This window comes from Rhamphochromis longiceps, linkage group LG7 (genome assembly GCF_057381845.1).
Source record: "Rhamphochromis longiceps isolate RC_006_pf linkage group LG7, R_longiceps_female_GT1.1, whole genome shotgun sequence".
Classification (NCBI taxonomy): Eukaryota; Metazoa; Chordata; class Actinopteri; order Cichliformes; family Cichlidae; genus Rhamphochromis; species Rhamphochromis longiceps.
This window is the reverse complement of record NC_140563.1, coordinates 21,943,736-21,967,761: the sequence shown is the minus strand read 5'-3', so window position 1 is coordinate 21,967,761 and position 24,026 is coordinate 21,943,736. Positions and strand designations below refer to the sequence as shown.

Genomic DNA, 24,026 nt, shown 5'->3' with positions numbered 1-24,026 from the left:
AGGTTCTTTGTTATTGATAAATGAGCCACATGAGAGCTGTTACTTACTTTAAACAGAATTTATTATTATTATTATTTAACTTTAAACAGTTTTCTTCGGGCCAAGAACTGCGTGTGACGTCACACTGGCTACCTGCTGTGACCTATCAATGCGTTCTTCGGGGTGGGCGTGGCTTCTGACATGCGAGGCTATAAATAGCCAAGAGCAATGCCAGTAAAGCTCAGTTCACAAAGCATTTATGCATCAGAGCAGCGAGTGTAATTTAAGCGCATTTAGTTTACAAACAGCACACATGTCTAGCACAACTCCAACTACACATCAAATGAATCCCACTTCTCCAATTCAGAGTTTAAATAGTACAGACTTTAACATGAATACTCCACTCACTTACACCTCAGTGGAAACTTGGGAGTTACTCATCAACCACTTTTTTGGTACAATTGTACCACAGTGGCAATCTCTGGTACCGTTCAAACCAGAGTACTGTGACTTTCATCTGCTTTCCACTTTGTTAACAGACATGCTGAAGTTTTGTAAAATGTTAGTGAGATCAACTAGGGAACCCACAGAGAATGGAGATCCAACCTCCATGCAAACCTCTGAGGTCTGTCTTCAGTCCATGGGCACAGACTGCCCCGAGAAAACAGAGGATACAGGAGCAAAGGACAGCATCCTGAATGAAAGCTCTGTGGATGACCACGGTGATAATGAAAACTTAGAAACTCCAGGACTGGAGGCTGAAGCAGCCCTAGACTGCATATCTGTGGGTAATTCAAACACACAACTCGAAACAATAGACACAGCAAAGCCAAAAAAGAGCTGTATGAAGAAAAACTTCACAGCTGATACAAAAGACTTTGACAAAACAGAATCTTGTCTCCTGGAAAACAATGTGAAGCTAGAAGTACCTGAGTCTGACACTGAGTCTTTAACTTTTTCTAGTATCAGTCTGCTGTCTGATTCTCTAAGTGAAAGCTCTGTAGAAGACCAGGGATTGGAGGCTCAACCAGTTGTAGGCTGCATATCTGTAGACAACTCAAGCTACAGAGATGAAACAGAAAGTCGAGGACTGAAAGATGAGGCAACCCCCAGATTTCAGGGATTCCTCAGTGACAGTGAGTCTTTAACTTCTTGTCAGATCAGTCCACTATCTGATTCTCTGAGCGAGGAAAAGTTGTGTGTCAACAAAGTTATTCAGATGGTGGTTTCAAAGGCCATAGACAACGTCGCCTCTAAACACAAGCTCTTCACAGAGCGCCTCACTCCTGACTGCATTGGTGATCGCCTGCTTGAGAAAATGTGGCCAGAAATTAATGACAAACATTTGGATCTATCTCCAAAAAGCCTAAAAAATATCCACGAGGCCATTTTAAAGGATCTTTGCAAAACACACAAATGCAAGGAAAAATATTTGATTTTTAGTCTGAGGGAGCAGCTTGATAACATTACTGTTCCAATCTTCACCAAACACCTGCTGGGATTACCAAAAAGAGTACTCAGTGTATCTAAAAACTGGGACGAGTACTGGGAGCTTGTGGAAAAATTCACTAGAGATCTGGTAATACACAGCATGGCCGAACTAAATGAGACGACGACATGGCATTCAGGAACAACTGACTTCATTGTACAGAGGCTTAGCCAAAAGATCTGGAACAAAATTTTGTCCAAAAAATATAAAATCTCCCTAGAGAACATTGAAGAACTCAGCTTGACAGTATACAATGATCTCCATGAAAAGTGGCATTCTCCAGGACAGTTCATGAAGTTAAGCAACCCAACGGTTGACGAAATAATTGTCAACACTTTCAAAAAACATGCCAAGCTGAAGAGACAAAGTATCATCTCTAGGATTTTCTCATGTGCACACTAAATGAGTGCAAATGAGAAAAAGGTGTGCTATTTTAAGACAAGCACACGTGCTTGTCTTAAAATATTTATTTAAATTGGTCCATCTCATCTAAACTTAGTTTTAAAACCAAGTTTAGATGAGATGGACCAATTTTAATTGGCAAAAAAAAAAAAGAGTGGTTAAAATAACCACTCTTTTTCTCCTGCCTTCCTTCCCTCATCCCCAACTGGCCAAGGCAGATGGCCACCCCATTCCTGAGCCTGGTTCTGCTGGAGGTTTCCCCCTTGTAAAAGGGGGTTTTTCCTTCCCACTGTCGCCAAAGTGCATGCTCTTGGGGGTTGGAGTTTCTATGTATTATTGCATGGTCTTGACCTTGCAATAATACACCTTGAGGGAAGTGGAGGGGGGGGGGGGGGGGTTGGTTTGGCACCGTTTCTTAACTTAAAATGTCCAATTACAACAGGACATTTTAAGTTAAGAAACAGTGCCACACCAAAATAAATAAAAAAAAATAAAAAATAAAATGAAATTAAAATACATTTTGTGTTGTTTCATTTCATTTGCTGAAAATGGGATATCAGATTAGTTTAGTGTGTAAATAAAATACCTTCCATCTGGTGTTGTACCTCTCTCTGTCTTTCTGTAACGTAGATCACGAGCCAATATTTTCCCCATGACTCCACCAATCAGCTCGTGTCAATCTGGAGTTTACCTGCATACATCCTGTTCACTCTGTCAGAAGTTTGGCGCCTGCTAGTGATTTAGGAAACACCCCCAGATTGCCTGGTGATAGTCACAGTTTAGTGTGGGCAGTAGCCTGCTCAATACAGTGTATAATTACGTATATATCTATAACGACTCATTACGTTATAACTACATTAGTGTACTTTGTTTCCTTAGCTCAGGCCTGCTGGAGATTGCCTTTACTCTCAGAGGGACTTATCCGAATTAAAACAGGTCTCTTAACGTAGAGCATAGAATAGAACTTTATTAATCCCTTTGGGGAGGTCAATTTATTGTTTATTTTTGAGCATGTGGTTTCTTTGTCTGTTCTTCCCATCCTCACTCAACCTTAAAAAAGCAGTGCAGCTGCATGGCTGCAGATGTATGTATGTTCCCTATGTTTGCTAGTACCACTTAATTAAATAACCTGAGCTCTTTTTACGCCTCCACTTCACAGAATTCAATAATTAAATAACAACCCAAAAAGTTTCAGTTCTATTTATTGTTCATTCTTATGGCTTTGCACCTCTGACACACAAGGATAAATTCAGCAGCGTGTGAGAAAGAGGAGGAGAAAGTCGGAGCAGGGAGCACCAACCTAGAGATGAAGAAGAGAACAAGAGAGATCAGACATGATAGCCAAAAAAATATTGTGATAATAGCCTATTTCATTTAAAAAATCCGGGTGTGTTTTAGAATATCTTGAAATATACCTTCTCTGATTTCTAAAAAAATAAATAAAACGCGGCTTGATTTTTCAGGACTTTGCTCACCGTTAGTTAGAAAGGATCGCTCGCCTCTGTGCTTCTTCTTTGGTTGAGGTACCTTGGATTAGAAATCGCTGCTTCCACCTAGTGTATCCAGCCAAAAATGATCACAGCTACACGACATTTGTTGATCTCTTTCCAATGGTTTGCAATTTAATATACATTTAGGAAATACTGCCGGATAAGTATACCAGATATACTTAGTTGAGTTCTTTCCCCGCCACCACGCCACAAAATACAATAACGAAATAACAACAAAAAGACTTTAGTTCATATCAAAGTTATATTTATTTTATCTCTCTTAAGGCTTTCCAGGCTGTTCTCGCTCCTGTCGTTAGCTGATGTTTGTACGAGACTTTATTAGCGACAATGAAAACAAGGCAGCATTCAAAGCCTGTCTGTATTTCTTCACCTTGGGGTGCTTATGGATATATTATCGCTATTAACCTAAAAAAAAAAAAAACGTTTAAGGTTCTTTGTTATTGATAAATGAGCCACATGAGAGCTGTTACTTACTTTAAACAGAATTTATTATTATTATTATTATTATTATTATTTAACTTTAAACAGTTTTCTTCGGGCCAAGAACTGCGTGTGACGTCACACTGGCTACCTGCTGTGACCTATCAATGCGTTCTTCGGGGTGGGCGTGGCTTCTGACATGCGAGGCTATAAATAGCCAAGAGCAATGCCAGTAAAGCTCAGTTCACAAAGCATTTATGCATCAGAGCAGCGAGTGTAATTTAAGCGCATTTAGTTTACAAACAGCACACATGTCTAGCACAACTCCAACTACACATCAAATGAATCCCACTTCTCCAATTCAGAGTTTAAATAGTACAGACTTTAACATGAATACTCCACTCACTTACACCTCAGTGGAAACTTGGGAGTTACTCATCAACCACTTTTTTGGTACAATTGTACCACAGTGGCAATCTCTGGTACCGTTCAAACCAGAGTACTGTGACTTTCATCTGCTTTCCACTTTGTTAACAGACATGCTGAAGTTTTGTAAAATGTTAGTGAGATCAACTAGGGAACCCACAGAGAATGGAGATCCAACCTCCATGCAAACCTCTGAGGTCTGTCTTCAGTCCATGGGCACAGACTGCCCCGAGAAAACAGAGGATACAGGAGCAAAGGACAGCATCCTGAATGAAAGCTCTGTGGATGACCACGGTGATAATGAAAACTTAGAAACTCCAGGACTGGAGGCTGAAGCAGCCCTAGACTGCATATCTGTGGGTAATTCAAACACACAACTCGAAACAATAGACACAGCAAAGCCAAAAAAGAGCTGTATGAAGAAAAACTTCACAGCTGATACAAAAGACTTTGACAAAACAGAATCTTGTCTCCTGGAAAACAATGTGAAGCTAGAAGTACCTGAGTCTGACACTGAGTCTTTAACTTTTTCTAGTATCAGTCTGCTGTCTGATTCTCTAAGTGAAAGCTCTGTAGAAGACCAGGGATTGGAGGCTCAACCAGTTGTAGGCTGCATATCTGTAGACAACTCAAGCTACAGAGATGAAACAGAAAGTCGAGGACTGAAAGATGAGGCAACCCCCAGATTTCAGGGATTCCTCAGTGACAGTGAGTCTTTAACTTCTTGTCAGATCAGTCCACTATCTGATTCTCTGAGCGAGGAAAAGTTGTGTGTCAACAAAGTTATTCAGATGGTGGTTTCAAAGGCCATAGACAACGTCGCCTCTAAACACAAGCTCTTCACAGAGCGCCTCACTCCTGACTGCATTGGTGATCGCCTGCTTGAGAAAATGTGGCCAGAAATTAATGACAAACATTTGGATCTATCTCCAAAAAGCCTAAAAAATATCCACGAGGCCATTTTAAAGGATCTTTGCAAAACACACAAATGCAAGGAAAAATATTTGATTTTTAGTCTGAGGGAGCAGCTTGATAACATTACTGTTCCAATCTTCACCAAACACCTGCTGGGATTACCAAAAAGAGTACTCAGTGTATCTAAAAACTGGGACGAGTACTGGGAGCTTGTGGAAAAATTCACTAGAGATCTGGTAATACACAGCATGGCCGAACTAAATGAGACGACGACATGGCATTCAGGAACAACTGACTTCATTGTACAGAGGCTTAGCCAAAAGATCTGGAACAAAATTTTGTCCAAAAAATATAAAATCTCCCTAGAGAACATTGAAGAACTCAGCTTGACAGTATACAATGATCTCCATGAAAAGTGGCATTCTCCAGGACAGTTCATGAAGTTAAGCAACCCAACGGTTGACGAAATAATTGTCAACACTTTCAAAAAACATGCCAAGCTGAAGAGACAAAGTATCATCTCTAGGATTTTCTCATGTGCACACTAAATGAGTGCAAATGAGAAAAAGGTGTGCTATTTTAAGACAAGCACACGTGCTTGTCTTAAAATATTTATTTAAATTGGTCCATCTCATCTAAACTTAGTTTTAAAACCAAGTTTAGATGAGATGGACCAATTTTAATTGGCAAAAAAAAAAAAGAGTGGTTAAAATAACCACTCTTTTTCTCCTGCCTTCCTTCCCTCATCCCCAACTGGCCAAGGCAGATGGCCACCCCATTCCTGAGCCTGGTTCTGCTGGAGGTTTCCCCCTTGTAAAAGGGGGTTTTTCCTTCCCACTGTCGCCAAAGTGCATGCTCTTGGGGGTTGGAGTTTCTATGTATTATTGCATGGTCTTGACCTTGCAATAATACACCTTGAGGGAAGTGGGGGGGGGGGGGGGGGGGGGGGGGTTGGCTTGGCACCGTTTCTTAACTTAAAATGTCCAATTACAACAGGACATTTTAAGTTAAGAAACAGTGCCACACCAAAATAAAAAAAAAATAAATAAATAAAATGAAATAAAAATACATTTTGTGTTGTTTCATTTCATTTGCTGAAAATGGGATATCAGATTATTTTAGTGTGTAAATAAAATACCTTCCATCTGGTGTTGTACCTCTCTCTGTCTTTCTGTAACGTAGATCACGAGCCAATATTTTCCCCATGACTCCACCAATCAGCTCGTGTCAATCTGGAGTTTACCTGCATACATCCTGTTCACTCTGTCAGAAGTTTGGCGCCTGCTAGTGATTTAGGAAACACCCCCAGATTGCCTGGTGATAGTCACAGTTTAGTGTGGGCAGTAGCCTGCTCAATACAGTGTATAATTACGTATATATCTATAACGACTCATTACGTTATAACTACATTAGTGTACTTTGTTTCCTTAGCTCAGGCCTGCTGGAGATTGCCTTTACTCTCAGAGGGACTTATCCGAATTAAAACAGGTCTCTTAACGTAGAGCATAGAATAGAACTTTATTAATCCCTTTGGGGAGGTCAATTTATTGTTTATTTTTGAGCATGTGGTTTCTTTGTCTGTTCTTCCCATCCTCACTCAACCTTAAAAAAGCAGTGCAGCTGCATGGCTGCAGATGTATGTATGTTCCCTATGTTTGCTAGTACCACTTAATTAAATAACCTGAGCTCTTTTTACGCCTCCACTTCACAGAATTCAATAATTAAATAACAACCCAAAAAGTTTCAGTTCTATTTATTGTTCATTCTTATGGCTTTGCACCTCTGACACACAAGGATAAATTCAGCAGCGTGTGAGAAAGAGGAGGAGAAAGTCGGAGCAGGGAGCACCAACCTAGAGATGAAGAAGAGAACAAGAGAGATCAGACATGATAGCCAAAAAAATATTGTGATAATAGCCTATTTCATTTAAAAAATCCGGGTGTGTTTTAGAATATCTTGAAATATACCTTCTCTGATTTCTAAAAAAATAAATAAAACGCGGCTTGATTTTTCAGGACTTTGCTCACCGTTAGTTAGAAAGGATCGCTCGCCTCTGTGCTTCTTCTTTGGTTGAGGTACCTTGGATTAGAAATCGCTGCTTCCACCTAGTGTATCCAGCCAAAAATGATCACAGCTACACGACATTTGTTGATCTCTTTCCAATGGTTTGCAATTTAATATACATTTAGGAAATACTGCCGGATAAGTATACCAGATATACTTAGTTGAGTTCTTTCCCCGCCACCACGCCACAAAATACAATAACGAAATAACAACAAAAAGACTTTAGTTCATATCAAAGTTATATTTATTTTATCTCTCTTAAGGCTTTCCAGGCTGTTCTCGCTCCTGTCGTTAGCTGATGTTTGTACGAGACTTTATTAGCGACAATGAAAACAAGGCAGCATTCAAAGCCTGTCTGTATTTCTTCACCTTGGGGTGCTTATGGATATATTATCGCTATTAACCTAAAAAAAAAAAAACGTTTAAAGGTGTCATTTCCTGCTCTTATAGAAACCTGGGATAAAACAGAATCAGTTGAACCTTAGAAACCACAGAGAGACACTTTGTAGTAGCAGATCTTTTATTAAGGCTGAGAAAGATGTGGGTAATGCTCTTTTTTTTTAAAAAACAAAATATTTTGCAGACCCATTGCATTTTGGTCCACAGAGGCTACAAAAAGGCCTCAATGAGATCAAAGGGAAACAGAAAAGGAAGATTGCACTGCATGTGACACATTACATTACATTTAACAGTAAATAAGTTAAATCTTGATAACTTATGACCACACATACTCCATTTTATTTGTTCCTGTTTGTCCACTGACCTGAACATAACAGCAAATAAAAGGTCAGCTTTAACATTATTTATTTTATTTATTAAAATTATTTAATATTTTTGCTTTGTCCCGAAGGTACAATTGGAGACGCTAAATGTGGTAGGTCTCCAGGCCTTGTACAGCTCCTGCAGCATTTTGGCATCCTCCACAGCATTATGAGCGTCGTAGCTTTTTCCCAGGAAGAGCCGGACCATGGACTCCTGGGAGTAACTGCTCAGACGAAACAGGTCCTTGCTAAGCAAGAAGGTGTCCAGGAACCCAGACACCACCTGTTGGAACTGCTGCAGGAGGGAGCAATTCTGCAGCCACCTGGTGAGCACAGGTGCATCAAAGCGCTTTGCATTGTGGGCCACCAGCAGCACTGGACGGTGGAAGGAGCGCAGGAAGGCGATGAAATTAGTGAGAGCCTCCGCAAGAGGGATGGTGTCCACGGGAACCCCGTGGAGAAAGAGGCGGTTGTTGCTGACGGTGAAGCCCGTGACACGTTTTGCGCTCTCTGTGAGAGGCTGGCGGGGGAGGATGTAGACATTAAAGATCCTGTCTTCACAGATGGCGCCGAGCTGAATGATGTCACACACCGTGGTGTCTGAAAATAGAAGACGGGACAAAAGGAAAAACAGATAACCACAAGTTATAATAGAACAGTCTTTTTGCAGAAAGCAGTGCAACATGAACAGGATGATAGCTTCCCATTTAAAAGCAATAGTTTGTCAGGTTATAATGTTAATATTTCTATCCTTGTCAAGACTTAGATGAGAAATCTTACACCACTCTTAACATCTGTCACTCACATGGATACCTTGACAGAAATGCTGAAAACAGTACTGGTGGGCAGATCTATCGCAATATCGATACCAACACTGGTATTGGATCGATACTAACACAATCGTATGTAGTTAAAATCCCAACACTGTTGTGTTGGTGTTCATTAAAATGTACTCAGGAATAAGCAAATTTATGATAATTCAGCTAATAAATCATGACACACAGCTCTGACCTACATAAGCTCCCCTTATAAGTTAAAGGTATCGGTATCGGCAATACTGCTCTTAATCCACTTGGTATTGGATCGATACCAAAATTTACAGTATCGCACAGCACTAGAAAACAGACAGTCTTGAGGATGCTACAGAGCATGCAAGTTTTTGTGTGGTTAGTTTTCAAACAAATGGGAGAGGTGCCTAGACATACATTTGTGCAGGAGTTGGGGCTCGAACATTCTCTTTGTTGTGCTGGATGATAGTTTCTGCACCTTTCAGGATGTTACGCCTGATAGGGATAACCCTTCTTTCTATTTTGTGAACTGAACAGTTTTTCCTTCACATTTCAGGGCTGCTTCCAGATTGAAATGACTGAGTGTGAATCAGAAGATGATGGAAAACAGCTTATTGTATTTTCTGGATGCAAGTCCACTGGAGAATTACGCAACATTAAAAAATGGCCGGTAGATGTATTAAACATAAATAAATAGACAAAAACACATAATGTTTGTTATCAGGAAGTGATAACAGATAATCACTCCCTATTTGTAGATTACAGTGAAAATGAAAATATCATCAGCTGCTGTTGTTAATCTTCAGCTCTCTGCGTGCTGTTCTTTTTGTCCTGCAGGTAGGGCTGTTTGCTGATCCCGCTTATACTGACGTCAGTAACACGCCTCTCTTTAATGGACTCCTGCCAAGACGTGTGACACCAACATGCCTGGCCTATGAGGCCATTCTCACACCCACGCTAGCTCAAATCACAGAAACGAAATCAGCATCTGGTTTCATCTATGGCGTGTCTTATGTCCCAACGATGACAGGAAATATAATTTTGACTGACTTCCTAACTGAACAGTGCTGTGGTTTCCACTGAGTAATCTGCTGAACTCTTTCTCAAATTAACTGCAGCCATGCAGTCCTGAAACACGAGTGTGTATTTAATGTTAAATGTACTGTTCATATAATGCAGAACATGTATGATACTAGCACGTGGGCACAGCCGTGGTTTCTGTGCTTTTTGTTTGTTTGTTTTTTGTTTAAAGCTGCCTGACACTTTTTATAATCCCTCAAAGAGAGCTTGAGGAAACGGAAGGCTGACAAGTGTAAGATTAGATTAGACAGCAGTAAAAAACTACCACCCTCCTTATCGCGTAGAGTAAGGGCTTTACATGATGTGCACACGCGCGTGTGTTGGCAGGTAAAGCCTTCAGATTGGATTGGAAAGACATGATGGATAATATCAGTACATTTTTTTATGTGTGAACAACACAAGGTAATGTAGGGGATCACTGATCTAGGAAGTTTGTCCCATAAAATATATATTTATTTATTTTTTAAAACAAAAAAAACTAAGTGCAGCAGCGGCCGTCTATCAAGTAAATAAAGTGATGTTTTGGTGCTTAAAGCGTGTTGTAATTCTGTTTTGGTAAATTGGTGAATGCAGTATTAGGCAAGGCACAGAGTTGCAACTGCATGTAACTACTGCTTTCATTTCATTGACATCCAGTGATGCTGAGGTTTAAGTTACTCCAAAAAAGCTCTATCTAAAATAACATAAAATAAAACAAAATACAACAAGAAACGTTATATTATTAGATTAGTACCTAATCCAGTGGTTTCCAGGTCAAAGAAAACAACAGTTCTGTCTTGAGCCATCTGCAGATGAAAAATTAAAACAAAACAACAACAAACAACAACAGTCAGTGTTTAAACGGAACCTTTTTAAAGTTAATTTTGCCTCCTCAGTCACAGCTGTAGTCAGTCACTGAGAGCGTGTATTGAACTCACCGTGCAGCCTGCAGGTTGCTAAGTCTGCTGAGCCTTGTGACAGATGTGAAGTCAGCTGGAGAGAATAAATGTACTTATGCGGACTCCTCAGGGAGGGCCCAGCAGGTGAACCCCCGCCACGACATTTCACAACTTAAAACTGCGCCCTGCTTTCATTTTAGTGGAAGAGAAACTCTTTTTTTCTTCCTTCTAACCAGTCTCCTTCCTGCTCGTTCGGCCCGCTCTGAACGTCCGTGAATGTGCCAGCGGTAGAAACACACTCACACGCACGTTTCTCGGTAAACGTGGAAACTTCTCTGCTGTTCGTTCACTTTCATTTTTGAGCCGCTAGATGACACACGGTTTTTGTTCTACGGCAAACCGTAGATTTGAATAGCCTATGTTATATAAATGAATAAATAATAATACAGTGACTGTATGACACAAAATACAAATATAAAGAAATTCATATTTTTAAAAAGTTACACTATTAAGCGAAACTTTAAAAAGTAGAGTGTGACCGTAATGATTTTGAAGTAATTTGAAATAAAAAGTTTTTAAAAAGCTGTTAAAGACGGTAAAAAACAACACCCCCCCCCCCCAAAAAAAGCAAAACAACATCAACAAAAAACGTATTCTACAGTATTATAAATATTCTGCGAAGTATTTTATTTTATTTTATCTTGCGCTCGTTTGCTGCCACCTTCTACCAACCAGGGATGCTCATGATTGATCATTTTCCTATAGTCCAGTATAAACGTTTTCACAGCCCCTCTGCTGTTCTGTGAAAGTTTGTAGACACCTTCAGAAACAGTAACTTGATGTAATTATTTACTGTGTGACTTTATCACATAGTAGTGAGGAAATTGTGGTCCGCTCTCACAGCGGTTAGTCTGTTTCGGTTCACTGAGCTTTATGGTGTTTCATTCATACACAGCATTCCAGTCAAGCTGAGATCTGGACTTTGACTGGATCATTGCAGCACCTTGATCCATTCATTTTCAGACATTGTAGATTTGCTGCTGCACTTGGGGCCATTGTCCTGTTGCACAACCCAGTTTTCTCCAAGCATTAACCGTTGGACACACTTGACTCACACGTTAGAGAACTTTGGTATTCTTCGGTTTGCCAAGTTGCATCTGAGCAAACCACAAGAGTTGTTGAACCAATGTCCTTTGGATAGACGAGAGCGAAGCGGAGACGTTTGGCCAAAATGCACAGATCTACATTTAGAGAAAATTAAATGCAGCATAACAAACACTTCTTATCAACTGTCAGGCACCGTGGCGGGGGGATGGTGATTTGGGCTGGGGACCTTGAAGTGACTGACCAAAACCTCCTCAGGCTGTACTGCCATGTCTTTTGTTTGTTTTGTTTTTTTAGAAATCAGACCTTGGGTTGAAATTACTGGGACATTCTGTTGACTATTTTTCAGCTGTGAATAATCTTTCTCACTGGACCATAGATGTATAACCTTTGCAGGTTGATGTGCAGCAGCTCATTGCTTCTCTAAGACCATTGTCGATGCCTTTCCTTCTTCACATTGTGTTAACAAACACCTGAGTGCTCCAGACCTGCAAACAGACAAAACTTCTGCTTTTATAGAGGAGGTGACATTTTCTGCTACTTACTCTCTTTATTCCTATGGAAGTGCAAAGGGTGCACTTAGTTTTTCACACTGTGGTTGTGAAAGTATCATGCATTCACTTAAAATAAGGCTGGTTTTTGTTTCTTTTTTATGTACTCGGATAATTATATGAGTAATTCAGTGGTACGTGGCTTTAACGCATTATGTTATTTTAGATAAAATTTGGAGAAAAAAATCCCTTCACTATTAGGCTATAACGTAAAAATCAATATATTGTATTCAGACCTTTTCTATCTGAACCTGAGCTTAAAAAAAACATACCACACATCACTCAAAACACATCAGCATGAAGACGATCACAGAGGTGAGAAGGTGTGGTGCCAACACAAAAAGCTTATGTAACTGTTTCTGATTGCAGTTTCCCCTGTTTCCTCTGGAGCAAATCTTATTGGATAACTGTTGTAGAAAAGAAATACTCTGTGTTAATAAATTCTAATTTTTCTTTTATTCATCTGGTTTATCCTCTCGCACCCTCCATGTCTTTCTCTGCACTGATGGTGGCACTAGAGCAGTGTTTCCCAACCTTTTGGAGCCACAGCACATATTTCACATCAGAAAAATCACACCAAACAAAAATGCCACAAAAGCATATTGATAGTTTTTGTTTTGAATTGGCTCGGTTTGTCCCGAGTATGCCCTTCTCGCTTTCTTCTGACCACTACTCATGCTAGATAATCCTCCACGGCACACCTATGTGTGGTTGGGAAAACACTGCACTACACTACAGCCCAATGACGCGTCACCAAGGGCGTAGATTTGGCATGGACGGAAGGGACATGTCCCCACCAATCGCTGAACCAGATTATTGAATTGTCCCCACCAATAATTTGATCTATTCGAGTAAAGAAAATCAAACCCGATAGAAAGAAAACAAAAACGATCTGTCAACGTCTCATTCACCCAGCGGTGCAGAAAGAGTTAAATTACGTCCTCTACTGGAGTCCTACCTCATGTGACAAATATGGCCAATGTGATTGGCTGTGCATTTCATGGAGCTCTGTTTAGTTTTAGCAGCGGCAAACCTGCGCTGCGAGGAGGATGGCAGCAAAAAGGAAGAACCCGGATATAAGTATTTTTCAAAGAAACCTGTAAGTCACTTAAAGCCAAATTAACTCATAAAATGTGTCCGTCATAATAACATTACAGGTTATGCTAGGCTTTGGCCCACATCAGTCTAAAATTGTATGTAACCACGAATAATGTGTTTTGGAAACTAACTGCACAACAGGCAGCAGTATTAGTTCTCTCAGTCTCAGAGCAGCATTTCTAATTTTGACTGAAACTGTCAGAGAAAACGGCAGCCTCGAGCAGCCAGGATATTAGTTTACAGAGGCTGTTAAAATTATATGTCTAACGTTAAAATGTTGGTGACACAATAATTTCATCCTAATGGTACTGACATATTCATAGGGTTAATTTTTGAGACAAAATGTCATGAGGTAGTCATGATTTTGCAAATATCCACCTTGTATTGCAGTTTGCACAAATTGTTTTAAAAATGCACTCACCCTGCAAACATTACTGATGAGTCAAGATCTGCACAAATTGACAGAAACACTGAAGCAGCTCCACATTTTATTGTCATGTATGTCCTATTTGTCAGGTGACAGAAGAACCAACACAAAGCTCAGAGAGCAATGGTGATGCAAGATCACAGGTGAAATTGGATCATGAGGCACATATGTGACTGCATGTATGTGGAATGTCTCACTGTTATTCATCAGGTGACAGAGGCAGCTCTGCCATGTTGTAGCTCAGACAGAGGTGAAGAGGCGAGGTCACAGGTGACTGACTGATGATTTGGTGCTATAGATTAACTAGTATTTATTATCATGACAATAATTGTTAGGCTGCTGATGTAAATTGATTCACTAGTGTATATTTGACAAAGAATCTGAATTGACATGTCTCACTTTTTATATGGCACGAATCAATGTGTTATTTTATCAGGTAGCAATATGTCCTAGTGCAGTCAGAGGGGAAGAGCCAGGGCCAAAGGTGAGGCACATCAAGCATAGAATAATAATTGTAATCTGAGGATAAAACGCAGGTACTGAGGCTGAAAGAAGCTTCAGTGCTCTCAGAAGACTAAAAAGATGGCTAAGGTCAACAATGACTCAAATGAGATTAAACAATGCTGCTGTATGTCCACCAGGAGAGACTGGACAGTATAGATGTAAAACAAATATGCCAGCAGTTTATCTCAGTTAACGAGAGGAGCAGGCATGTGTTTGGCTCCTTCACATAGTGGACATCGAGTTGTTGTGTGGGACACCAGTAGTCCATGTCTGTCGCTGTAACAGTAGTTCATGTTTAGAACAGAAAATCTCAGCTCACTGATTTGATCGGGGCAATTGTGCCTAAACTGTTGCATAATTTTGCTGAGAGATCTTTTACTTTGTGGTAATCTTAGATGAGTAGTTTTATGGACAAAAACCAGCAGGTCATTCAGTGTTCCCTTAGTGCCAAAGTATAACAGATGTTGGTGTACTGTAACTGAAGTAATGATGTTAAGTCCTTAAAGTCATATTCTTTTATTGTCATGACTGTATTTGAAGCTATTTTTATTTTTGTATGATACCTGATTTATATGGATTATGGCTGAAGTACACTAAAGCCTAAAATACTTAGTCATTTGTTTAATAGTAATTTAACATTATATAATTCACATATAAAACTATGAATTGTGATTTTAAATGGTTTAAAAGCACGTAGAATAGTATATGTAGGCAAGTATATTTCTCCTCTTTTTATTAAGAAGCAAAACAAAAAGAAAAAGAAAAAGAAACAGGGCAGAGTTCAGTGGTTGAATCATCCGTCCCCACCAATGCCAAAACCAAATCTACGCCCTTGCGCGTCACAGAACATAAATGACAATTCATAAATATCTGGAGTAGATGAAAGCCCTCTAGCTCAATGAATTAATATGCTTCCTTAACAACAAATGTTTATTTTAAAGATTTATACGTTCCTCTTAGGTTCTCAAACTGTGGGACAGTTCCCACTAGTGGTGGGTGGTGGTACTGCAGGTGGGCTCTGCACAAGCGAAGACATCTCTTGTGATTTTATTTCAGGTTGGATCTTTGTTGGTGTTGACCGAGTGAATGATTGTGTGAGCTTCTTTTGGTTCGTGAAGTCAGGTTCAAAAGATGACTCAACTCACTCGTGCTTGGCTGCAATTTTGCTTTTTTAATAAGCAGATGGATTTTCCCTCAGTCTTTTTTTTCTTCTTACAACCATAGACATGTTTATATCATTAAAAAAAAGAGGAAATGTAACACAAATCGCACCTTATACATACATACTGTGATAACTGTGTCCAGAGTGGCGCAGACAGACACAAGGCTCTTTTTTTGTTTTGTTTTTTTGCTTTTTGCTTTATAGCACAAAAAATGAGTGACTGAGTATGGCCTGCTAAAATGTCGCCATGAGTAATAGTAGATAATGAACCGTACACAGGATAATATATCCTTTTATAACACCTTTTTATAACAGATTCTTTTTAAATCAATGTACATCCCAAAAGCATGATCATAAATAGCACATACACTGTGTATAAAAGAGGAACAAAACCAAAAAACAACCAAAGAAAGCAGAGCATGCCTTCCAGTGATAGGTACATTCACTTTTTCCTTTTTTTTCTTCTTTTTTCTCCACATGGACAGCTTAGACATACACAACAAACATCATCCCATCAAATATCAGCTAAAAGACATTTGACCAGAATCAGCCATGCCCTTTCAGCTCAACTCCGAAAACAGGTTTTTTTTAATGTCTAAATGGTTCAAAGTGATACTAAAAAAAACCAAAAAACACACACTAAATCATCACTGAGACTTCCAGCTTTTAAAGTTCCTCCAGAGACGCGGCAAGCAAAGAGAGATCGCAGCTTTATCACGGAGACATGATCGCTGTTTAGCTACTGAGAAGAATCTCAACATCACACGGATACTGTTTGGATACTTTATGGACAGAGACAGGAAAGAGAGGAAGAATATGCAGAAACACACGGACGGTTTGAGTTAGTTGCTACTAGTTTTTTTTTTGTTGACAGGTTAACAGGCAGATTAAATGCTACTTATCACAGCCAGAGCCGGGAGAGAAGAGGAGCTACTGTACTGGTGAAGAAGAAGAACAGGCATGGCTCAGAGGACATCGCGGACGGTTTGAGTGCATGATGAGTGCAAGTGTTTCCCCACAGGTGCAGTAAAGCTCAGACTAACCCTTGTAAGCTCACATCAGTTAGTTTTAGTGTCACACGACGGATGTAGAGCTGCTTCTTCTTTTCAGTCCTTCCATTAAGCATATTTACGGAGGAGAGGCTAAACATGCACAAAGTGGGAGCTGATAAAAATGGAAGGGATCATTCACTCGTTCACTCACTCCAACAAATAATAAAGATTGGAAAGAAAAAACAAAACGATGGCTTTCATCTGAACAAAAACTATTGACAGCAATACCAACATGTACACTATAATACAGCAATAATATATATTAAAAGAGAAAAAATTCAAGTTCTGACGCAGTAACACTGATGTTTCTGAAATGTGGGGGTGGGGGGTAATAAAAGGCTGCGGGCAAAGAAAGACAGAACAAAACACGTATGGCTGACTGACATCTCATACTGCAGGTCAAGTTCGCGTGACACCCGACGCTCTGCGCTACAACCGCAGGTTGGTGGCTTTTTTTTCTTTCATTTTTTTTTCCAAATTCTTTTACGACTCAAGAGTGCAACCAAAGTGCTCTCTGTTCATTGTGTAATATTAAAAAAGAGAGAAGCCAGCAGTAAACAGAGGAGAACCGACACAGAAACAAAAGTGGAACCTGAATTTCAGATACTTATATTTGCAAAACAGGCCGTAGAGACTGATCACCGATGAGCAACCCAGCAGCAGCACTGGACTGTCTCTTTATGTACACCTTTTTTCCTCCTCTTTAATATAATAATAACAATAATAATAATAATTAACATACAGCTGTAAGAGACAGTTCCTTCAAACTGAAGAAAAATTGTGATGGAGAAGCATGCAGCCTCTTGGCTGGTGTGTCCTGTGTAAACGAGAAAAGCAGACTTAGCTTGGTGCTGGTTACAGACAAGTTGGTTGTCCGCCAGTTCGGTCAGTATGGCTACATTTCTTTTGGGGGGCTTTCACCATCTGCCCGCATGCTAAAAAATAAAGACGAGGCTCTGAAAGGTTTGGCTTTGCAGGTGTGGGTGTGGTGTCCTGTGTCTCGCCACCCGTCCTTCCGTTCCTCTTCCCCCACCCCTCCCTCTCCTCTGACTGACCCCTGGGGCTCCAGCAGGGGTCAAACGATTCAGATCAGAGGATCAGCGAACACAGTTAAACTTGTCTTTTTGCTTCTCTCCAGATTTCACATTAGTCGTCAGTCATCCTTCAGTGACCAGCTGCTGTTTTTGTCCCTCTCTGTCAGAATCGCCTTCCTGCTTTGACTGGACCAAGGGAGGAGGTAAGGCTGGGCACCAAGGAGGGGCAACAGGCGACTCTTGGCGTAAACCTTGCCCCATGACCAGCCTCATTCTGCCCTAAACTCGTCTTCCTCCCGTTCTCACTCAGCCTCCCGCGAATGGTCGTTTCGGGGTCAAACCATGAACTCGTTGTTGCCGTACAGAACCAGCTGCTGCGGCCCTGAGCCGAAGTCCGACTCCCTCCGATGGCTTCCCGAGGGCTCCCGTGGCGAGCTGCGGCTCAGCCTGAGCCTGTGCCGCGTTTTCCCGGTACTTTGGCCCCCCTCTGCCTCAGCCAAAGGGGTCCCCAGGCTGCAGGAGGTGAGTAAGGGCCCGGAGGAGGAGGAACGGAACCTGTAGTGAGGGGAAGGAGAACCAGACGCGTTGGAGGAGAGAGAGGAGGAAGGGTGATAGGAGGAGACGGTGGAAGTGGAGTCTGCTGAATCCTGGGAGTCGGGCTGGCGTCGCAGAGCTCGCCTGCTCTTCGCCTCTGACTTTCTGGATCGGATTGTGCCGCGATCTGTGAAGAAGAACACACAAAGATGGCAGTGATAAGAGAGAGTTATTATTATTATTTATTACACAAAAAGCAACTAATTGAATTACAAAATTAGGAAAATTTACTTTCATGTAGACAATTTCACATGGTTATCCTTTATTAGACATAAATAGAATATGATTAGCTGACTTTACCTGGAGCCATTAAGCCATTACCTTAAACGAATATAAGGATGATGAAGGTTGAGTGAGAGTGTGAGTTGGCAGCATTTATATAGGATCTTTGGATTACATCGTTACCTGCAGTTAGTCACAGTAAGCAGGGACTGAAACATGAACACAAACACTGACACGCACCAGAGGGGTCAGAGGTGGCTCCCTCCGTATCCATGGTGATATTCTCTGAGCTGTCTGCTGTACCGATGGAGGCTTCAGATTCAGGAGTTTCATCATCGGATGCTCGCGGCTCCAGGATCAACATTTCATAGGTCAGCTCCTCCCTGTTGACAGACACATTAAAGGTCATATTTTAAGTTTTGGGATATTTATTACTGTATGCAACTGACCCAAAGCCATCCACATAGAAGCACACGGCAGCTACAAGACAGAACAAAAATAAATTTTATGTTTGCTCTGAGTTTCCAGGTGACATTAGTTACATTAGTTTTTAGGTGGTTTTAAAGCCTGCACTGTTGTCTGACTTTAAATATGTAACATGTGTAACAGGAATGCACAACTTAAATGTAACAGTATGACCACAGAAACGGCATACTTTTCTTTCTGCAGACTCTCAATCTGCTCTGCGAGGATTCGCTCCTCCTGCTGCATCGCCAGCTCCTGCTGGTCACTGAGCACGGCCTCTGCTGCGTCCTCCACTCCTCCTCCTCCTACGGCAGTTTCTCCATCAACCCCAGAGGGCGCTCTGGGGCTGAGAGGAGGTGAGGTCGTGTGGGTGGTGCTTTGCCAAACACGGCTTTTGCTCTGCAAGTACACACACACACACACACACACACTTATAGAGACAGTGTGTTAGCGGAAGTCCAAAGTGACCAGAATGTTCAGGGAGAGACAGTGATGAAGCACACAAAGCTAAGCTGCTACAGGTGTAGGTGGATGCTCTGACCACATACTGACTAGATAGACTGAGCACAGTTCACCACATCACTGCTAAAAAGAAAGACTATGAGGTCAGGTGATAATCACTACGAACAGTTACACACAATCACTTCATACACACACACAGGTTGGCATTACCTTAACTTTAGCTGTGTTAGGCTGTACATTGTAAAACAGAAACAGAAAGCAAAGAGCGATCAGTGGGGCTACAGTTAGTGAGCTGCCTTTTTTGAGAGAAGCATAAACATTCAGCAGTGATTAAAGAACAGTGACGGCAGCCGTGAAGCTGTAGAAATGCACACTACTGCTTATGATGCAGCTCTGCTAACCTGAAATAGTTGATGTTATTAAGTTAGCCTCAATGCTTTCGTAGCCGAAAGCATATGCTTTCTATTTTCAGGGTTTATTTATAGTGCAGTTTGTTTTTGGAAATGTTAAACGTCAAGTGTGAACACGGCACAAAGTCTTTTAATGTGAGAAGATGTCTCCTATGGAACATCTGGATGTAGCTAATATATATATATATATATATATATGCTTACTATGTACTAGTCAAGATAATGGCTTACTTTGCCTCCCTCCAGACTTCACAGAACATCACTATTTATGTTTATATTAATAATTAAATCTACACAAACAACAAAGCTACAGTACATTATCTGAGAAACAATGTAGTGTATAAATACAGTTTATACAAACAACAATGCTTGGAGAGGCTACACTGCACATAAACACTGTTTTGTGTTTAAAATGCTGTGGCTTATTTGACTTAAAGGTCAGTTGTTCAACTTTTGCTTGACTGTAAAGTCAACTTTAGACTGTAGCAGCCATTGATTTAAAGCGTCAATTTGAACATTTCGTCTTCTGTTGTCGAGGCTTTTTGAAACCAGAGACAGAGAAACTACGGACACCGTATCCTCATGTAGCTGTGGACTGCTGTGAACATAAAGCAGCCATTAGCTAAAGCACAAGCTGCTTTGCCGTCTCTTGTAGTCTAAGATGAACACCAGGCTTTATGAAGGGTATGAAGAAAATGTTTACTGAGGTCATAAATGACTGTAGCAAAAAGGTCGTTTTTCCCCATTGACTTCTACAGTCTGATTTCTTATGGCAACCAGACGAGCTGCCCCCTGCTGGCCAATAAAAAAAAATCCTGATTTAAAATAGTTCATCAATGGCTACATCCATCTCTTTTATACAGTTTTATGATGTTGAAGTCGGCCTCTTTTGATATACTGCTAATGATGACGACAAACCAGTATATTTAAAAAGAATTGAAGCAATAACTTATAGCTAATATTAAACGTAATAATACTTAATATTAATACAATAAATAAACGAGCTAATGTTTTTATTTGAGTACAGTTGTGCTTACAGACCCTCTCCACCTTCCTATACTTCTGATTATCATCAATATAATCAATAATCAGTTGCTAAACAGAAGACATACATTACATACATTATTTCAAATTACAACTGAAACTGTGAGAAAATGATTACCAGCAATGTTAATTATTTAATACAAACACCCGACCTGGCTGCCAGAGGCCACGTTGCTATAATAAACGATATAACAATGCCAGCTGAAAGACTTCTGGTGTTGTATGATTTGCTGCGCTGCATGTTAGCCAACCCACTGATAACAAAACAGCAACACAAACAAAGAGTCAGACACCTGACATAGAAGTAGCTTACAGGTATATGAGATGAGTGGTGTTACAGACGGCATGAGTGGACGGAATTAAGAGACTGATGGACAGGACAGGACTGGTGGTGGGCGGGTACATGTTGTGGGAGGGGCATACATACCGGGGTGGTAGTGCGGGTAATGCTCATAAACCTAACGGCAATTAGTACGGGTTTCTGGAAGGAGGGTGTGGGGGAGGAAAGGAGGAAGGACAGGTTAGGATTAAGGAGCGGTGAAGGTTATCATTTTAGTATGGATCTGGTTATTTTACAGGTCAAAAGAGGTTTCCAGATTAAAATGAGCTACAGTTGGTTAGAAAGAGAAAGATCTGAAGAAATCTTCCCAACCAGAAAATACCCAGTGTAAAAAGACGCCGAGGGAGGAATTGATAGGCAACTGAACAATGCTGAGGTTCGATTAAAAAGTTAATTAACAGGAAATTCCTAAGTGGGCAAACGTGAATTCATGATTCATACTAGGCTGAATGCAAGTCTTTGTAACAGCCTCAAAAGACGACTTTTCACCTTTCACTTTTCAACAAAGATAAAACTCAGACATTTCTGTTTCTCTCACCAGTTAATGTGTCTTTGCTTTTGTTTTTTGTCCTTGGTGCATTGCAGTTTTATGACAGCAAAAACTATGTAAGAGCCCAACAAGGGTCTGCTGTGGGAAGTTGGGAACTAGGGTCTACTGTGACTGGCTGACCAGATCTGGCCCAGAAAACAACAACCATGGACGTGTGGCACTTTACACATGCTCTACCTATAAGAACAAATCCAGGCGAGATAGCTCTGAACCTGCAAATCATTAAAAAACACTCTTATTTGGAAAGTGTGGATCCATGTGGATGCTGGAGGAATTTGGTTGTCCTGTGAAGCACAAGTTAGCTCATCTTCCCGAATAATGCTTTCCAGAAAGACAGATTACACAGCAGGATGCTCCTTAGGGAGTACAATAATTGCATTCCTGGGTGAAATCATGTAATAGAAGGTATACTGTATAATGTTACATACTGTATTTAGGCATGAGCTGCTTCCTGCTGAAATTTTCAATTTCTCCAATTTTGAATCTTTTGTAGCTTTTTTTGCCTAAATGAACCTCTTATCTCAGTTTCTTGCCGATTACTTGCATGAATAGTGGCTGCATCATCACCATTTACTAAAACTACGCAGTTGGAAAGTACGTCAGTCCACTAGGGTGCTTTTGAGAACTTTACACTTTTCTTCTGAGGTTATTGTTTCCCTGGTATAAATGATCTTATGTGTCCCAAAGAGACCTTTGACGTAAAGAATTAAACTCCTGTGAGGTATTATTACAGCAGAATAATTCACAAATGAATGATTCAAACAAGTGTCCATCCCCTTCAAATGCTTTTTTTGGGTCACCTTTTTGCATGTGTAAGAAAAACACAGCAAAAAGTGTTGATGACACATGTAAAGAAACACACAGGAATGAACTCCTGCCATGGCGACAACCATGCCAGCTGCTCGTGGAGCTGAAAACGGATCCATTTTGATGAGGAGTGAGAGGAAGGAGTAAATAAAAAATAAAAAACTTTCGCTCAATGACAACCTCAGCCTCTATGCTAACACCTACTGCACTTTGATCTTACCATGGACCTCCTGATGTGGGTCAGCCTGCTCTTGGCTTTGTTCTCTGCAAACTCCAGACTGCTGATGTCCTTCAGACGAGCCTTGTACTTGCTCATCTGCTCGTTGATGATCAGCTCCACACACCTGCGGACCAGAGAGCCATTTAAATTGGAAGCAAACAGAGCAGAGATGCTCTGGTACCCTATGATAGGCTTGGACACACTTGGATAAGGAGATGTTTGTTTTTCTTGAAAACCCCCTTTTCAAAATGTAAGAGGCTGAAGTTTTTTTTGTTGACATCAGCCCAAAGATGCAGTTACATTTAGATGTTATTAAGCTGTAATTACAGCAGTATACCAGGTTTCTGGCATTTAATGAATAATGACTGTAAAATTGCAGGGTCAGTTTGTGAACATACGCTGTGGTCTTGCTGATGTCTTGGACGCTCTGCAGTGGGTCAATGCTGTCGGGGCAGCGAAGGATGCAGGGAGCAAACACGATGGCGAGGGCGTTGGCTGACATCCTGTTTGTCTCCTCCTGCAGGGCAATCCTGTAACAGCATAATACTTTTAATCCTGATGTGCAATTCCCACTGAACACAGCTCTAATCCAGTGTGTCTGACGACTAGTGAAAATAATAATATATATAATAGGCCCTGAAACCTCTGCAGCTTCGACCTGATGCTCAAAAACATGATTCAGATCTTATTATAAAACCCTTTTTTCCAGGCACAAGCTGTTTGCCTGGTCATATTGATTCAAGTCATCACTCACCTGACCAGATGGAAGATGAGGCGCTCCAGTGTGCTGAGGTGTGTCCTGCTGAGCTGGTCGATCACAGAATACACTCCGTTGATCACCTCCCGCTTGTCTGGCTGACCTGAAAAGGCAGAAAAACACCACAGAGTTCAGGCAAACGCATTTTTTCAAGCTAACTCGGTCCTGGGCTGAAAACCAGCAAACAGACGGTAAAGAGCATAAGCACGAGTTTACCCATGGCTCTCAGGAACTCCTCGTAGAGTTCAAAGGTCATGAGAGGGCTTGGCAGGTCACGGAGCCACTGTTTGAGCACACTGGCAATAACGTGGATATTGTAGTCATCCAGATTCACGCTGCTGACATCTGAAAGAGCATGATTTCAGACAAGTTAACATGGTTTCTCTTTGATCTTTGGTCCAAATGATGCAGTAGTTCATACATGTAGTTTAAAAATCATTTAATAAACGGCCACGAAAACTGGCAGGATTCAAGTTTATTTTAGCTTTTAGTCCTCATTAAAAATTCATT

The 24,026-nt window shown here is 40.8% G+C and overlaps 2 protein-coding genes across 12 annotated transcripts in view; both read right to left on the bottom strand.

Moving 5' to 3' along the window:
* Positions 1–7,715: 7,715 nt before the first annotated feature.
* Positions 7,716–11,025, bottom strand: LOC146665269 (uncharacterized). Its single transcript, XM_085411117.1, has 3 exons — positions 10,753–11,025; positions 10,569–10,620; positions 7,716–8,567 (listed from the first exon to the last, which is right to left on the bottom strand). The coding sequence occupies exons 2-3, from the start codon at positions 10,618–10,620 to the stop codon at positions 8,032–8,034; spliced, it is 588 nt and encodes a 195-aa protein (XP_085267243.1). The 5' UTR covers positions 10,753–11,025; the 3' UTR covers positions 7,716–8,031.
* Positions 11,026–15,749: 4,724 nt separating this feature from the next.
* LOC146665268 (unconventional myosin-IXAb-like) overlaps positions 15,750–24,026 on the bottom strand; it is a 167,222-nt gene continuing 158,945 nt past the window's right edge. For 10 of the 11 annotated variants that reach the window (XM_085412818.1, XM_085412815.1, XM_085412819.1 and 7 more), the window contains 7 exons: positions 23,733–23,861; positions 23,514–23,619; positions 23,158–23,289; positions 22,760–22,883; positions 19,117–19,325; positions 18,702–18,844; positions 15,750–18,366 (listed from right to left, as the gene is read on the bottom strand). In XM_085412818.1, the coding sequence (XP_085268944.1) occupies positions 17,981–18,366; positions 18,702–18,844; positions 19,117–19,325; positions 22,760–22,883; positions 23,158–23,289; positions 23,514–23,619; positions 23,733–23,861 (1,229 nt within the window). In that variant the 3' untranslated portion in view covers positions 15,750–17,980. Of the gene's footprint in view, positions 18,367–18,701; positions 18,845–19,116; positions 19,326–19,598; positions 19,620–21,269; positions 21,324–22,759; positions 22,884–23,157; positions 23,290–23,513; positions 23,620–23,732; positions 23,862–24,026 lie in introns of all 11 variants that reach the window. The other variant, XM_085412826.1, reaches the window with a different exon arrangement.